Source organism: Bos indicus, chromosome 4 (assembly GCF_029378745.1).
Source record: "Bos indicus isolate NIAB-ARS_2022 breed Sahiwal x Tharparkar chromosome 4, NIAB-ARS_B.indTharparkar_mat_pri_1.0, whole genome shotgun sequence".
In the NCBI taxonomy this organism is placed as follows: Eukaryota; Metazoa; Chordata; class Mammalia; order Artiodactyla; family Bovidae; genus Bos; species Bos indicus.
The window spans coordinates 103,299,533-103,317,408 of record NC_091763.1 but is presented as its reverse complement, the minus strand read 5'-3'; the positions used below and the strand labels follow the sequence as shown (position 1 = coordinate 103,317,408).

The 17,876-nt window shown below is 37.1% G+C and overlaps 1 protein-coding gene across 6 annotated transcripts in view; it reads right to left on the bottom strand.

Moving 5' to 3' along the window:
- Positions 1-214: 214 nt before the first annotated feature.
- LUC7L2 (LUC7 like 2, pre-mRNA splicing factor) overlaps positions 215-17,876 on the bottom strand; it is a 56,595-nt gene continuing 38,933 nt past the window's right edge. For 5 of the 6 annotated variants that reach the window (XM_070788228.1, XM_019959167.2, XM_070788231.1 and 2 more), the window contains 6 exons: positions 17,726-17,869; positions 12,798-12,974; positions 11,251-11,342; positions 9,029-9,058; positions 5,360-5,551; positions 215-1,504 (listed from right to left, as the gene is read on the bottom strand). In XM_070788228.1, the coding sequence (XP_070644329.1) occupies positions 1,327-1,504; positions 5,360-5,551; positions 9,029-9,058; positions 11,251-11,342; positions 12,798-12,974; positions 17,726-17,869 (813 nt within the window). In that variant the 3' untranslated portion in view covers positions 215-1,326. Of the gene's footprint in view, positions 1,505-2,331; positions 2,409-5,359; positions 5,552-9,028; positions 9,059-11,250; positions 11,343-12,797; positions 12,975-17,725; positions 17,870-17,876 lie in introns of all 6 variants that reach the window. The other variant, XR_011566324.1, reaches the window with a different exon arrangement.

The following is a 17,876-nucleotide window of genomic DNA, read 5'->3' as shown; positions in this document are numbered from 1 at the left end:
ATCAGTACAGCATATTGTGCTGGATCAGATTCCAAAGATTCTCAGCTGTGCCACAGCCTAACCTGAGAGATGTGATCCTTGAAAGGATCTTAAGTTATACTCACAGATCCTTATATTACTTAATATTTTCTCAGCTTTTCTAGAATCACAAGTTTAACTACTGTTTCAACATGAATGGATATACAGCTTTTCAATGCAGAAATCGTTAAGTCTCTTTACACTGGTTACACCATGTTTTTATTTCGGTTTGTTCAATGTGAAGAAAAACAAAACAAACAAACCCAATTTCTTCTGCAGGTCTGGTCCTTCTCTACAGTGGTTGTTACAGTCCTGAAGCAGCTGGAATATAATCAGCAAGGGCCCAGGTGGAGCAACAATTCAGCTTGAATCTCTGTAAGTATATATTTATTTCCTTTGGTGCCTTGCACAGTAAGGCACTATAATAACAGAATAGAAATGGCCACCGCAAATAGCTCTAGTGACAATTGACTAGACAAGTTACAGTTTAATGATGGTGGTGGTGATTCTTTCACTTTATTATTTTTTACAATAAGGGTGTCATCTTTGTACTCCACACACACAAAATAAAACAAGTGCTTATGAAAGTCCCTGCCCCCACCCCCATCTCAAAACATCCTGAATGTAGCTATTCAAGAAGAACAGAAAAATCAAGACATGTTTGATTTCAAAATTTCAATAAAAAAGCAAAGTATGTAATGCAACAGCTGTTCAACTTCCAACTCTAAAATAGGCACCGTTAGACAAACAAAACTCCTCGTATTTTAAATTTCTCCAGCACACATTCCAGTATAAATGTTTTGAACTGTAATCAGCTAGTAATTAATAATGGGCATAGAACCTTAGAACAGAAGTTATATTGCTTCCTTGTACCCCTTTCTCTTACCACTAGAGGGTAGAAGTGTCAGGGGATATAGAGTCAAAGGAAGAAGGATTAAAAAGAAATACCCAAAGTCGCTGTTGTTTGGGACTAGAGAGGAAGACAGCATTTTACAAATGTTCAGAAAATCCCAAGGCAAGTAACACAATTCACCCACTATCAGTCCTACTAGAAAGAATAAAGACATCTGTGTCTTATTATATAAAACTGGACTTTCAGAAGTGTATTACAGGTTCACCAGAAACTATGGATGTAGTTTTAGGCTTCATCAAAGAAAACAAGTACAGACTGAGTTAAGATGCTGTACACCTAGCCTAGCTGGATCGGTGTCTGGAACTGCTCACTGTGCCACCCCGAACAGCTGTAAACTAAACAATAGTATGTAACTCCAGAAGAAGCTTAAGGATTGAGGATATGTACACAGCTAATTATATCTCCCCTGCTTCGCGCTCTTCAGAGCTCCTCCTGTCTTCTGATCTGCCATTAGCGCTCTCATAGGACCGCTTCTTATCTTTTCGATCTCTGTCACGAGGTGATCTGTCTCTTGAATTCCTGTCTCTGTCACGTGATGCTAAGTCTTGGTCTCTGAATCTTTCTTTTGAGGATCTGAAAAATATTAATTTGAGGAGCAAAATGTGTTGGGAAACCCAAAACCCAAATGAAAGAATCGGATAAATATTAAGGTACTGATTAGTTGAAGATACACAGAATACAACCAAGAAAGAGGAGTCAGTTTTCTGACAGAAAAGAGCACTACTGTATTTTGCTAAGGGGACTAAATAAGGAGATGGGTGAAAACAAAGAGCTAAGGGTAAAAAACCGTAAGCCAAAATAATGATTTCCAAGACAGTCTCATTATCTCAGAGGCAACCCTAGAGCTTCTCCAGCTCACAGCAAATGTATTTCATATGAAAATATACAAGATAATACCTTAAAAATGTTATCCAACATTTTAAAAACAGAATGTACATTCCAAATTAGATGGAAAGCACTGACTTATGATAGGAGTCAGGAACTAATTTTTCTTTGCTGTCTGGCCAGAGATGTAAAGATTTTAGGTGTTACAGGTCATGTAAGTGTGGTATATTCTTCCTCTTCCCTTTGTCAACTCCTTAGCAATATAAAAACCATCATCCATAGCTCCCTGGCTGTATAAAAACGGGCCAATGGACCAGATTTGGCCTGCAGGCAACAGTTTGCCAACGTTCAACTTAGGTAAGAGAACTACTCAATGATATGGCTTTAGGTAACCATCGATTATTTTAAAACTCTGCTTTATTCCTCCTGAGTTAGCTCATTCAACCAAAAGAAAAAAAAACAGAATAAAAGACAGGTGATCACACTAATCAATCTTGATTAACCGTGACTGTTTCTTAATACCGCCTTTCCATTCCCATACCCAGCCAGTAAGAAAGGTAAATATAAGCTCATACCAGAGATTCAATCAGAAGGAAAACCAAAGGACACTAGGGGATCAGAATTAACATGGAATCTTCTATACCTTCAACATCTAGAATAAATTAGGAACATATCATATTTATTTGGTTCTTTACAGGTGACATGGTACTTTTACATAATTATCTCACTTAATCCATGCTTAGAATTAGGATCTGAAGCCTAATTAAGTAATACTTTCAACTACTAAGGCAAGGGGAAAAAAACACTACTATACTAGGCAGCTGTAGAAATACCATTTAAAAAGACTAAACCAGAAAGGTTGAAAGATTAAATGTCAACTTTGAGCATTCTACTGAATTAAGGTTTTAATAAGCTTAATTTAAAAATGATGTGTTAAATCACTCCACACATCCTACCTTTGTAGGATGTCTTTGTAGGAATGGAATATGGAGAGAGAAGACTGAGATGCTGCCTAAGAATAAGGACATGTACTAAGCCCCAGAGAAACGATGACAAACTATGAGATGAGTGTCAACTAATATTTTGCCAGAGGTTACAATGTCCTGTACAGAAGCAGTTTCTACTCAGTATACCAGTAATTCTGATGAAGCAGGTACTCTTCTACTAAGTAGATGAGGAGAGACAGGAGGGGTAACTGGATAATTTGGCCAAGGCCCTTTTCATCCAAGTAGTCTGACTCTGAAGTCTGCACTGTATGCGCCTGAACACAGCAGAAAAATGCACATGGTCCTCGTTTACCAAGGGTGGGAGTTCCCAGCAAAAGCCGCACGCAGACTCTACTGAGACCAGTACTTCATAGCTGAAGCAGAAGAAAGCCAAGTCATAAAAGACCTTTAACTGGGATTTTTACTTTGAAATTAAAACTGGTACTATGTAGCAATAACTTGATATTCTCTTTTATATCAAGTAGATTTCAATAGCAATTGCTCATTTTCGGCAAAAAACAAAATACTGCTTTGAGACAGTAATCTGAGTATCAAGATTAGAAGTGTTCTTGAGAAAAAAATACTTCTACAAAAATAATCCTCTTTATGAATATGCTGAAAATATTGGATGAGGGATTGTCAGGTAGCATGGTGGTCAAATTTCCTATATATCTTCATAAACGCAGGAAACATTAGAGACTGGGTCCCGGAAGAGGGAGACTTCATGCCTATCCCGCCATCCCCACCACCAATGACAACATTTAAGAGTGCAGAGATACCAAAACAATGACAGGGGGCCAAGGTGACAAGAGAAATTATCTAGACCTTCTACCAACCAGCAAGATGATTCTTAAAATTTACAATGTAGGTAAGATTCACGGAGAATTTTTTAAGATGTATTTTTCTGGGCACTGTACTGTGTGCCTAGTTTTAAGGATATGAGATAAGGGACCTAAAAGCACACTATGAACAACTCTGTCCCTTAAAAATTCACAAATTCCCAGCTCATTCTCTGCATGTGCCTGTAATATCTAAAATATCTCTTTCCTACCTGGTTTTATCTATTCAAATTATACCTACTCTATTTAGGCTTTAGGCTACTCCCTGAAGCTATCTTTTAAAATTACTCTGATATTTCCCTCATCTAAACTCCCAGGTGGCGCTAGCAGTAAAGAACCTGCCTGCCAACAAAGGAGATATAAGAGATGCAGGTTCGGTCCGTGGGTCGGGAAGATCCTCTGAAGAAGGAAATGGCAACCCACTCCAGTATTCTTGCCTGGAGAATCCCAGGGACAGAGGCGCCTGGCAGGCTACAATCCCTAGGGTCGCATAGAGTCGGACACGACTGAAGCGACTTAGCACTAGCACTAAACTCCCATACTGTTTACTCTGATTCCAGTTTAGCGCTTAGGTCAACCTCATTATTGTCAAAATATTAGTCCTATGCCCTAATTCACTTGAATAAAGTTGCTCAACTACCTTATATATATATATATATAAGGCCTAGTGCAGTAGAAGAACTACTTGGGTTTCTAAGAGTAGAACATAAATGTTCTCACCAAAAACAACAAAAATATATGTGAGGTGATGGATGTGTTAACTAGATGGGAGGAATCCTTTCACAATGTACCTGTATAGCAAATCACCACAATGTACACTTTAAATATCTTACAACTTTGTTAATTACACCTCAGTAAAGCTGGAGGAGGGGGTGGGAACCTACTTGGAACAAGGCAAGAAAATAAAGAATAAATAAAAGGGCCTATCATATCCAACTCAGTCTGTGAGCAGTTTCAGGGAATGGCTGGCTAAGGCGCCAAAAATAAAAAAAAGGAATCTGCAGAAAGCTGTTAAAAATTTATCACAGGTTTCATGTGGAGTAATAATCCATAGAAAGCTTGAGATTAGTAGATACTAGGCACTCAAAAAAATGTTTCTGTTCCTTAGAAATGACCTGGCTCTTCAAGGGCCATGATGGGACCTGAGAAGTTTGGGGAGCTTGGTTTATACAGACCATGAGTGCAAAGGCTCCATCACATTCTAATCCTTTGTCCTTTGTCAAACCAAGTCCTTAAACATACCTCAACCTGGGTCTGCCCTCCCTGCATGTTTTGAATTTTCATGCCAGTGATGTCTAACTTCCTTAAAATTCTGAACCTGCCCTGCCAAGCTAACTGTATGTAACATTGCATACCTATAGTGCAGAATAAACAAGAATATACTGAATGTATCTGCTCTAAAAAAGTACACCAGCTCCAGGAAGTTTAGAAAACAGTAAGTCAAACAACTCTTAACAAAAGGACTTCTCAGAGTCCCTAATTTTCCAATACATACTGGAGAAGCTCTCACAGTACTGGTACCTAAAATTATTTGCCCATAAAGTACTTTTCCCCAAGACACACTAACCAGAGAAAAGCAATAACCTCTGCATGTACTGGTTCCAATTTCTTACTCTGGCTCATAAGTATATTCTTTCTGAACTACCCATATAATCAGGAAAAAAAAGTTATACACTCACACACAAATGTGTACAAATTACCAGATGCAAGTTCAAACCACTAGTATTCCAAGTCTAAACTGTAAAGGTAGTTCCATATCCTCCTATGGACCTCAGTACCTCCTCCTCGATCGCTCTCTGCTCCTGTCTCTAGAACTGTGCCCACTTCTCTGGTGGCTGCGGCTCCGACTACGGCTGCTGGAGCGGGACCTGTGGCGATGGCGTTTCTCCCGGGATTTGGATCGAGTTCTCCTTTTCCGTTCTCGTGACATGGAGCGAGACCGATGTCTGCGATGCTCCCTGGACCTGGATCTATAAAAGATATTTAGTTTTTAGTTTCGTTGGCACTTAAGTTTCTCATTTACTAAAGCCTACTCTTTATAGAGAAACTTAATGCCAGTACTATTTCAAATCAGCTAAATCTACAATGAAATAAACTGCTGGTATATTAAATAACTACATACTAGAATTTTGAAATAAACAGTTCTCAGGTCAGTGTTGTATAAATTTACATTAGGAATATTTTTTTAAATGGAGGAAACAATCTATAATACTACTACATGCCAAGGACTATATTACCTAGATGTTTTATGGATTTAATTTTAAATCTCTATGGATTTAACTATGATTTTTAGTATACTTTAGAAACAAAGTATGTACCTGGTGAACACGGACAGAAGGGAGGAGACACATGAGAAAGAATATTGTTTAGGGTAAGTTTTAACTCGCTGAATTGGAAAGGTTGTATGAACATCAAAATAAATGCCCACAATGTGTCTTGTCAGTGTAATCAAAACAGTTAAGACAGTTCTCTCTGCAAGTAGTACATAATTTATTGGGAAGAAAAAGATTACATGCATAAATCATTTTAGAGAACTTTACTTATACTGCAAAATAATATAATAATTTACAAGTATGTAGGCATACAGAGAAGGAAAAACACTTCTGTAGCCTCTATTGGGTTACAAAACTAATTTATGTATTGTGTATATGGTCACGGTGGGGACAACATATATAGAGGATATAAAACATTTGGGGAACAATGGGAAGAAATGAATGAATATTGTTACTGCTGCTAAGTCGCTTCAGTCGTGTCCACCTCTGTGCGACCCCAGAGACGGCAGCCCACCAGGCTCCACTGTCCCTGGGATTCTCCAGGCAAGAACACTGGAGTGGGTTGCCATTTCCTTCTCCAATGCATGAAAGTGAAAAGTGAAAGTGAAGTTGCTCAGTCCTGTCCGACTCCTAGCGACCCCATGGACTGCAGTCCACCAGGCTCCTCCGGCCATGGGATTTTCCAGGCAAGAGTACTGGAGTAGAGTGCCATCGCCTTCTCCAGAATATTGTTAAGAGTGATGGAAATGTTTTAAACTGGATTGTGACAGCTGCACAACATAAAAATTTACTGAAAAATCAACCTGCAAACTTAAATAGGTAAACTTATCAAATGGTGTGTAAATAATGAAGTATTTTCTCGTAATCTGATTACAGTAAGTTCAAAAGCACATTATTCAGGTAATTTATAAACTGGGTTTATTTTCAAATGATTACTTTGTTACGGTTTAAAAGTATTCAGCTTCTATCAACATTAGAAAGAAAGGCATCTACTATGGATCTAGTATCAATCGCAGCTGAATACAGTGTTTCCACAACTGAGTATTTCTGAGAAGAAACAAAGGGAAAAGAGAAAATCCAGTCCATGTGTTTTTATCAAATGGTATTTTCTTTTATCACTCACTCTGAGCTATTGTAACAAATTATTTCCCCAAGGCATACTTCATTTTACTTGACAATAACTGTCTGGTAGAAACATTTACTGGGTGCCTACTGCACTGTTCTAGGTCCTAGGGAGACTGAGCAGCCCATACAGCAAAGTCCTTAACCTCCTCATGGTGCTTAAAGTCCAGAAAGAGGCCTCCAGACATGTAGGCAGCAAATAAAATATAGGTCAGGTAGTAAGGACATGACAGAAGAGTAAAAAAGGAGAGTAAAATTAGGTGGTCCTCTTTTATACAGAATAGGCAGGAAAAGGTTTACCAGCTAATCAGGGAGCACAGAGAAGAATGCTTCAGGTAGAGGGAACTCAGGTGCAAAGGCCCTGAGGGGGGGAAAGTTCACAGGAACGAGACACCCTTCTGGCTGTCGTGAGATTAGCAAGGGGGAGTAATATCAGGAGTCTAATAAGCAGGATGACCTGCTTGACCTGAATGACTTTGTCATTCAAACCAGGATGCTTTCAGTATTAAATTATACAGAGGAAAAGAGGGAGCTATTAATAAACATGCTGAGACAAGAAATAAACTGTAACTCTCCTAGGGCAGATTGATCACTCTACTTAAAAACCATGGTGAGGATTTCAACTTCTCCTGAGTGAAACGGAATACCTTTAGAAGGTTTGAAGACAGAGCTGATTTGCTTTAGTCCACTTTTTAAAAGAATACATTTTGGCTAATGTGTAAAAAACAGACTGAGGCCAAAAAGGGACGTGGACATGAACAGAAATTAAGAGACTTGTTAAAAGGCTACTGTAAATAGCGAGGTAAAAAGTGGCTTGGACTAGGGTAGCAGAAATTAAATTTCTAGCCTGAATATCTAAGGATGTTCTGTGTACAAAGAGTTTAAATTTCTCTCCAATGAAGGGACAAGCCTGCAGTAACCAATCAGTAAAAAATAATCATCATTTAATATTTCTACTTCTCATCCTGGACTGAGAAACTCACCACCATATAAATTAGCTGATACAACTGGTCCTGACTAATGTCTTAGTTTTTTAGTGTTTTATGCAGAAATACCACTGAAAGATGCTAAAAAGTACCAAGTAAGTGTTAGTCGCTCAGTCATGCCCAACTCTTTGCAACCCCATGGACTGCAGCCCACCAGGCTCCTCTGTCCATGAGATTTTCCAAGGCAAGGATACTGGAGTGGGTTGCCATTTTCTTCTCCAGAGGAAATCCCTGACTCAGGGATCAAACCCAGGTCTCTTGCACTGCAGGCGGATTCTTTACCGACTGAGCTACAAGGGAACCCTCTTCTCCCTGCCACCAAAAAAAAGTACTAAGTAGTACTTAGTACTAAAAAAAAATACTAAAAAGTACTAAGGGACGTTTAATAGAAACACAAGGTTTTGCTTTCATAACAGCAAATGCTCTTATTCTTTAAAGTCAAGAATACGTAGAAGGTTTCAAAAAGAAGATGTGATTTGAGTTGAGAGCAATGGAAGAATTTGGGGAAAAAGCTTCAAAAAGTCCACCAATACTAGGGCCAAAGATCAAAATTAAGTCTTCTCCTCTTCCTCTTTTATGGATGTAAAATGCCCCATTAAAGCTTTATGGGATACCTGTGCAAAGGGAGAAGTAATAAAGCCCAAGTCTAGCTTGGGTGCAAACCAACATTTTCGTTTCCCTTAATTAACTCACCATGGATTCCCTCATTCAAAACATATCCAACTATTTATTTGTATTTTGAACAGATACAACCTCTTAGAATGTGTTTCTTAGATGTACCACCCAAACTGATTTTTAAAAAATAAATCTTGTCACATGTATACTCAGCTTCTAAATAAGATTTTAATGAAATATTCTGAAATATTTTTAGCTCTCTCTGTAACTTCAGGGCACTGTATATAATTTATTCTGATAAAATTAAACTGTAGCTCATGAGTATCTTCTGACCAACTTCTCAAATGACACTGCTCAAATATGCACTACAAAAGACTTAAGAGAACTAATAAATTCTCATTCACTACCCTCAGAAAACACAGCTTCACCACTTATCTTGTATAATACCTACCTTTTAGGATTCTTGCTATGTGAGCGAGACCTAAAAAAAGAATTCTGTTTTTAGAAAAATAACTATAAATAAGGAAGAAAGGGTACAATGTGGTATTAAAATTACATTCCCATTTCTAATTTTTATATTACTTTTATAAATACAAGGCACATGTGTGTATACACAAATTTTCCCAAAAAGCACCACAAACTTTACAGACTTTCTCACTCTGGCACATCCCTTACCTAGGCTACCTGGCTCTTAGAAGACTTAAAACACAATGCAATTCACTAATTCTCCAAAAACCACCTCCCAACCTGGAAAGAATTCTTTGTTCTTTACATCTGTCATTTCGTCTTTCCCTCTTAGATCAGAACTTCTGAGGGGCACATACCCTGGAATTATCACCTCATACAATAACCCCTAGAACACTCAATTCAATCTTACAATGTTTCTTAATATGACACACAATTCTCTGATACAAAGTACTCTTCATGTTGCCCAGTACACAATTAAAGCTCAACAGATAGTAAGAGCAAGTATTACGGTTACCAGGAAGTCAAAGGGTTTTTTTTAGTGGAGTGTATATAGCTTGGTTGGAACATGAATGTGGACTGAGCCTCATATAAGCCATAACTGTTTCCATCACTCACTATCTGTGTGGCCTGGGCAGATTATTTATCTTCCTGCAGCTTAGTTTGCCATTTTAAAAAGAGGAATAATAATAAAAAATTCACCGGGAGCTTTCAAGTAATAGATAAATAAATACAGGAAGTCTTACTTATTAGCACAGTATCTGGCACACAGTAAGCATCTAGTAAAGTGATAATAGTTTTTATCATTATCCTTTCAACACCATAGTTGGAATCCCATTTTGTGTATAATTTTATACTTACTAGTAATTTCCTCATCTTCCATACTTAGGGTCCTTCAAGTTCACAGATAGTTTAAAAAAATTTTTTTTCAACATTTCTGAAATAGCATTAACATTTCATAACCAATATTAAAAGAAATGTGGCATTAGAAGAGTAAGATGTGATGTACTTTCATCTCTGACAGATGTGAAAATGTAGTCTTGCAAAGAATTCTTTTTCTTATTTGGCTGTCATCTCAGATGTATAATTTGTATTAGTGGCAGTATATTCTGTTGAATTTTAACTTAAACTGAGATTCAAATTCCATTTGTATTATCTTAAATATTACAATACTGGGTGCTATTTCCATGGAAACTTAGTATACACAAAAGAGAACAGGGATAAAGCTCTAAGGTAAAATTTACTAGTAAATGAAGAAAATATATCGATGGAAGAATAAAAGCACTTCCTCTAAACAGGAACATGTCCATATATAGCTTTGTTTCATTTTTGTCATCAAAGTGCAAAGAGATTACCTGTTACAAGCCATGTAACAAAAATGAAGTCAGTTTAAGTGTCTTGAAATAGATTGCATGTAACAATCTCAAAGCTTGGAGGAAGGTGACATAGCTGAGTCACATATTATCAAAGGTTTTAATTAACTTAGGAACATCTACTGAAGAGAAGCTATTTAAATTTCAGAGCAATATAATACCATTAAGGAAACACTGTAAGTTAGAATGATAGGTAAATCTTTTCTGGCACATCCCTCCATCTGAAAATTGTTTAAGTTTTTAAACATGTTATCACACAACATGCTGCCAATGGGTAACAATGATCCAGAACATGCACACGTTCTAAATATGAAGAATCCTGATTTTATCAATATACCAATATAAAAAGAACTGTGCACATTTAGCTATTATATTAAATTAATAAAAGTTTTAACAGTTTATAGCTTCTAAATTGAACAAATAGATAATCAAAGTAGCATGTAAAATAATCAGTGAAACAGATTAAAAAAAAAAAAAAACACCCAGCCCTTCTATCAACAAGTATGTACCATAAAATAGTTCTGTGCCAGTCTAGCTCAAAGTGAGCCTATTATGGTAATCAAAGGGCTAGAAACGGGCCTTGTTATCTTACTAAACACAAAGATGTGAGGTGCTCTTGGCTCCCTCTTCCATACATTTTGAAGGAAATCTCCTGGACTTAAACAGTCTTTAGTTAATATACTTGAATAAACACTGTTTCATATGGTAATATTTTTAAGAGTAAACAGAAATTTCCCAAGTCCAGATTTACTGATGTCTAAAATCTTATGCGCCATCACATCTTTTTTTATGCCCCACTTCAGGTCCTTGGACCACTCCAGTGATCACGCCATACCTCCTCAGCTTCTCCCTTTCTTCTCTCTCCCTTTCTTCTCTTCTTTTCAGGCGTTCTTGGTTTCTTTTCTCCTGCTTCTCAGCTACAACTCTCTTAAAACACAACGACAGTTCAAAATAATATTAAATGAGAAGCATTATTTACCCGGCCCATTCTTAGCATTATCCTCAACTTTACCATATCGAATATCAAAACTTTTTAATACCAATTCAATTTGAAGTTTTGTCAGGTTTAATCACTACACTTACAAGTCTGGTTTCCAAAATCTTTCCTCCCTTTCATATAAAATTTCATATTTCTCTATGACTTCTTAATGATATTTCAAAATCACTTTTAATATTTTTCTCCTCTTATATCTTCTAAATTCTTTAAAAATGATTTAAAAAAATCAATCATTATAAATCACTATTTCCATGCTCTATGATTTCCAACACAGAAATGTCTTCTGTTGACTTCTAGTTACAATCCTGATGCTACTACTTTTAAAAATACCAGTGATAAACTAACAACAGAAGAAATAAAAATAAAATAAAAATACCAGTGAAATGCTCAACAGTTCTGCTTCTAGGTCTGTATTTGGTACCCAATCAGGTACCATTTTTATCTTTGAGCCCAATGATCATTTGCTATGGTGACACATTCGTAATTTCAAAAAACTTACCCAAGATCATCTAAGTTACTCAGAATACTGGACAAGAGCTCACAATAAACTAAAAATATGGAGAAATCCCTAGGTGATTTGATTCTACATTATTTTAAATGCCCAGCTATGGATGCTGGGTTAATTTCAGTGATAACTACACAAGAAGTGACTACTGGTGTTTGCCATCTTTAAGAAAGTCCTCAATTCATGACAAAATGCGACAGTGCCAATTAAAAAAAGACAAAAAACAGCTAGCCACATCAGACTGCTGAAAAGTAAACTGGCCCTATCCATTGACTGTGCTCACTTTCAATGGTTTAGAAATATCCTTTTCTGTCTTTGTTTATCTTCTCAGAAGAATTTGGCAGACAAGTAAGAGTTGTGTTGCCTTTCTCACATCAGCCTATTTAAATGACACAGACTGTCCATTAAAAAAAATAGGTTTCTAAGCTTTCTCAAGTGGGAGCAGAAGCATAAAACTAGAGGTTTTAAAATCTGCTATTTAGTGAACTGCAAAATATTTAAAATATTATCATTTTTTTAATCTTCCTTTAAATGTTATATTAACATTATTACCAGTTTTTTTTTTTTTTTTTTTAAAGAAAGTATCATTGGAAATTTTAGGGGGCTTGTAGGATTTTCTAACCCAGTTTGCAAGATTCCTACCTGATTCAATATAATGTCCAAGAGAAAATATTATCTCCACCAAGAATAAGAGGATTTTTAAAGTTTGTCAGATATCCATTAAACAAGCTATTTCCATTTACAATCCTACACAAAATCCTATAATCTGAATTATTAACAGAATCACAGTTAAGAATAGTCTTCAATATCAAAGAAAAATACTACACAAAATGAGTGGCTATAACTGTAAAAAGTGTGGGATATTAATTTACCAATGTACCTTTAATTCTTCAAGCTTCTCTCTTATTTCAATAAATCCCAGGTGCAGTTTACCCCCAAAATGATCAGCCAGTCGTCTGTCATTATCATGAAGACCTAAATAGGCAGAGCAAACTTCACAGACTCGAAGTTTCTGCTGCTGGAAACTGGAAGCGGGCATAGAATTCCGATAAACTTCCTAAACAAAAGTGAGAAAAACCATGTTCATATAAACTGCATTCAAATCACACAATTAAACAAAATTCACTATGTTCATACAAAAAAAAATGCTTCTAGTGAACATACGAAAGTATGGCTATTTTGTCATGAAACATATTTCCCCCCCTTACTCCCATCCTCCGTCCTCAAGACTTCTCCACTAGAAATGAAAGATCAGAGCCTCAAATTACCTTTTGCCAGAACTACAATAACATTAACAGGATATAACTTTCTTCAAAGGTTTTCTCTTTCTGTTTTCTGTATTTTTTTGTTAAAAATGAGATGCAGCAACCTCAAAAATATACACTAGTGAAGAATCAAGGTAGTCGCCGCCCATGCTTGCAGAAAAGGAATGCACGCCTTCCATACTGTTACAGCTTCCTTCCACGTATCGTTCTCCCCACGATGTAAATACAGACAAGGCCTACAAAAAACTTCGCCTCAAACAGAGCGGCTCTATAAGACATAGATGAAAGGTGCCTTACTGAGATTAAGAGGTCTTGGACTCATCATTTTACTTATACTAAGGAGATAATAAATTAGTATATTTGTGCATCCACTCTACCCTTTTTCCTTATACTGACAGAATTCTGATTTGTTTGAGGCAGCAGCATGCCCATATAAAAGCATGACATTTCCAAGTTTCCACATAGCTTTGGCTAAGGAAATATAAGTGGACACTGCTGGAGAAAATCTATAGGAGGTTCTTTAAGCATCCGCCTTGCAAAGCAAAGGACACCAGTTCAATCCCTGGTCTGGGAAGATCCCACACAGCACATCTACTGAGCCAGCACTCCAGAGCCCGTGCTCCGCAACAAAAGCAGCCACTGCACCACAACTGGAGAGTAGCCCCCATTTTCCACAACTAGAGAAAGACCACATGCAGCCAAAAATAAACGAGTGAAATTTTTTCAAAAAATAATAAAATGCAGTCTCCACTTTGGGCCCAGTTTTTGTATACCAATTTTTTTTTTCTTTTTAAAAAAAAAAAAAAAAAAACAGGCAATGGGAGAAATGTCTATATAGGTCTTCCACCCATTTTTTGATTTTTTTTTTTTAATATTGAGCTCCATGAGCTGTTTGTCACTTTGGAGATTAATCCATTGTCTGCTGCTTCATTTGCAAATATTTTCTTCCTAAATAAGACATTTCTCCCATTTCTAGGGATTTCCTATTAGCTCAGCTGGTACAATCTACCTGCAATGCAGGAGACCCAACTTTGATTCCTGGGTCAGAAAGATCCCCTGGAGAAGGAAATGGCAACCCAATCCAGTATTCGTGCCTGTGAAATTCCATGGACAGAGGAGCCTGGCAGGCTACAGTCCATGGACTTGCAAGAGTCGGACATGACTTAACGACAAAACCACATATTACCACGTGTAAAACAGACAGCTAGTGGGAAGCTGCTGTATGGCACCGTGTCCTTGATGACCTAAAGGGGTGGGGTGGGAGGGAGGCTCTAGAGGGAGGAGGTACAGGTATACATGTAAACAAACCACTAACACATGCCTTTGATAGGCTATGACATTGTTTCAGTGGTATTCCTCTCAAAAATCTAATGAGAAAGAAATATTGAGCAAATCCAAAGTGAAGGACATTTTACAGAATAACAGGTCTATACTTTTCAAAATGGTCAAGACCATGTAAGACAAAGACTGAGGTACCAGATTAAATAAGATTAGAGTAAGACATAACAACTAAAATGCAATACATGATCCTGGACTGGATCTTAAGCAAAAGTTTTTCTTTTCTGAAAATGAACATTATTGGGACAAATGGTAAAATATGAACAAAGTCTTCAGATTAATAGTATTGTAACAATATTATTCTGTGATTCAGACAACTGGTACTGTGGTTATATAGTAAGATATCCTTGTTTTTATGAAATACACACTGAAGTATTTAGGGATAAATAGGCATCATTTTTATAACTTATTGTCAAACAGTTCAAATACACACACACACTGATGTAGGAAGAGAATGATAAAGCTAATGTGGTAATATGCTACCATTTGAAGAGTCTGTGTGAAGGATATAGAGAATTCTTCACCCGATATTTTTTCTTTCTTTTTTTTTTTTTTTACTTTTCTTAAAATATTTCAAAATAAAATATTTTTAAAAAGAAAATCCGAAAGCACAAGAAAGCACAGGTCAACTCAATTTTTGTGCCTTATTATTCCTCCTCTTTCTGCTTAGGGAGAAATGAAAGGCTTTAGGCTTAGAGACCATGGTGGTACCACAAACTGTTTATTTTCTGCATTGACATTAACTACATTTAAAAAAATCCTAATATTAAGAAATTAAAACTACCTAGAATGGCTACTTGGTATACCTTTTCCCAGCCTAGAACCTTTAATCTGTGTCTCTGTATTTAGAGTGGGTTTCCTGCAGCTAGTACACAGTTAAGTCTTATTTCTTTTTGTTGTAAATCTAGTCTCACAATCTCTTTTTAATTGGACTATTGAGACTCAGACGGTAAAGTGTTTGCCTGCAATGCGGGAGACCCGGGTTTGATTCCTGGGTCGGGAAGGTCCCCTGGAGAAGGAAATGGCAATCCACTCCAGCACTCTTGCCTGGAAAATCCCATGGATGGAGGAGCCTGATAGGCTACAGTCCATGGGGTCGCAAAGAGTTGGACACGACTGAGCGACTTCACTTTCACTATACCTCTTTTTCTGCTCCAGTGGTTTCTCTAGAGTTTATAGTATACAACTCCAACTTGTAAAAAAAAGCTAGAATCTTTTATTATAATCAGACAAAGGATAGTTCAAAACAAGGGACATTAATAGGGAGAGAGAAGGACATTTTAAAACAAAGGGTTAAATTAATCAAAAGACATAAAAATCCTAAATGTGTATTAAGCTAATAACAGAGCTTCAAAATAGATGAAGCAAAAAGTGACTAAATGGAAAGCATAAAGAAACAAATCTACAATTAGACTTCAACCACTCCTCTCAGTAAATATTAATAGAGTAAGTAGGCAGGAAAACCAACACGATATAGGTAAGTTGAAAAAATCTATCAACTATCTTCACTCAAAGGACATTTACAGAACACTTCATTTAACAAGGCAGAGTATCATTCAAGTGCAAATGGAACATTCACTAAGACAGGCCATAGGCAGGGTCACAAAACCAGTGTACTGACATATTTAAGAGAACTGAAATCACAACATGTTTTCTGACCACAACAGAATTAAAATCAGTGAAAATAAAGACTAAACAGATCTCTTAAAACCCACAGGTCAGAAAAGAAATCATAAGCAATATTAGCAAATATTTAGAAATGAATGAAAATAAAAACACAACATATGAAAATCTATGAGATGCTATTGCTGTGGTTAGAAGAATGATCCAAGGGGGTTGGAGGAGGGAAGGATTGGAAGCTTGGGAATAGCAGACACAAACTATGATATACAGTATGGATGAACAACAAAGTTCTACTGTATAGCACAGGAACTATATGTGTATTTCATAATTCATGATAAAATATAATGGCAAAGAAAAAAAATATGTAATGACTGAGTCACTTTGCTGGGCCTGCTAAGTTGCTTCAGTCGTGTCCGACTCTTTGCAACCCCATGGACGGTAGCCTGCCAGGCTCCTCTGTCCAAGCGATTCTCCAGGCAAGAATACTGGAGTGGGTTGCCATGCCCTCCTTCAGGGGATCTTCCCGACCTAGGGATCAAACCAGCGTCTCTTAGGTCTAACTTGCATTGGCAGGCAGTTTCTTTATCACTAGCACCACCTGGGAAGCCCAGAAATTAACACAACACTGTAAATCAACTACACTTCAGTAGAAGTAAAAAATGAAAAATAAATCAATAAAATAAACTGAATCAATGCTCTAAACTTCTGCCTCAAAACACTATAAAAAAAAAGAACAAATTACACCCAGCTGTGATACAGTTAAAAACAATGGAGACTATAGCAAAAGGGGAGAGTACAATCTTATTTGAAGGTATTTGATTTCCTGAAAAATATCGGGGGGAGGGGCAAAAAAAAAAATAGAACTTTGTCTGCAGGATAGCAGATTTTGAGCTGTGCTGTCGAAGAAGAATGAGAGGAGGCTTCCAGTGTGCTAGCAGACTATAATGAGGAAGGAAGAAAAGGGAGAATACTATAGTTGCATGGGGATGGAGAAGGGGGTAGGGTATCATAGTGACCATGGATATGAATACCGTATGTGTGTGTCTGTGTGTGTGAGAGACGTTTCAGTTCAGTTCAGTTTACTCGCTTAGTCGTGTCCAACTCTTCACGACCCCATGAATCGCAGCACGCCAGGCCTCCCTGTCCATCACCAACTCCCGGAGTTCACTCAGACTCACATCCATTGAGTCAGTGATGCCATCCAGCCATCTCATCCTCTGTCATCCCCTTCTCCTCCTGCCCCCAATCCCTCCCAGCATCAGAGTCTTTTCCAATGAGTCAACTCTTCGCATGAGGTGGCCAAAGTACTGGAGTTACAGCTTTAGCATCATTCCTTCCAAAGAAATCCCAGGGCTGATCTCCTTGAGACGTTGTTTAGGTAATTTCAATTTCAACAGATCAATGACTCTAAATTCCAAAACAACCACTAGTTTTGATATATAACCCATTGGCACGACATAAACTAGATATTTATTTTTAAACTGGTTTAAATTTCCTTTAACTTTTCAGTAACTTCTGATCAAATATATGTTCTTTTGGAAGTATAGATGCTAAGGCTCTAGAAACTGTAACTATAAACTACCTCTGCTTCTCTTTTTTTTGCCCGTGCTTTTTCCACTTCATCCATTACTTTCTGGGATTCCTCCACATTTCCTTCAGCTCCTAACTGCTCCACCTTGGCCAACAATTTGCCAATTTCTTCATTTAACTCATGAACACGTTCTGCCTAGAAA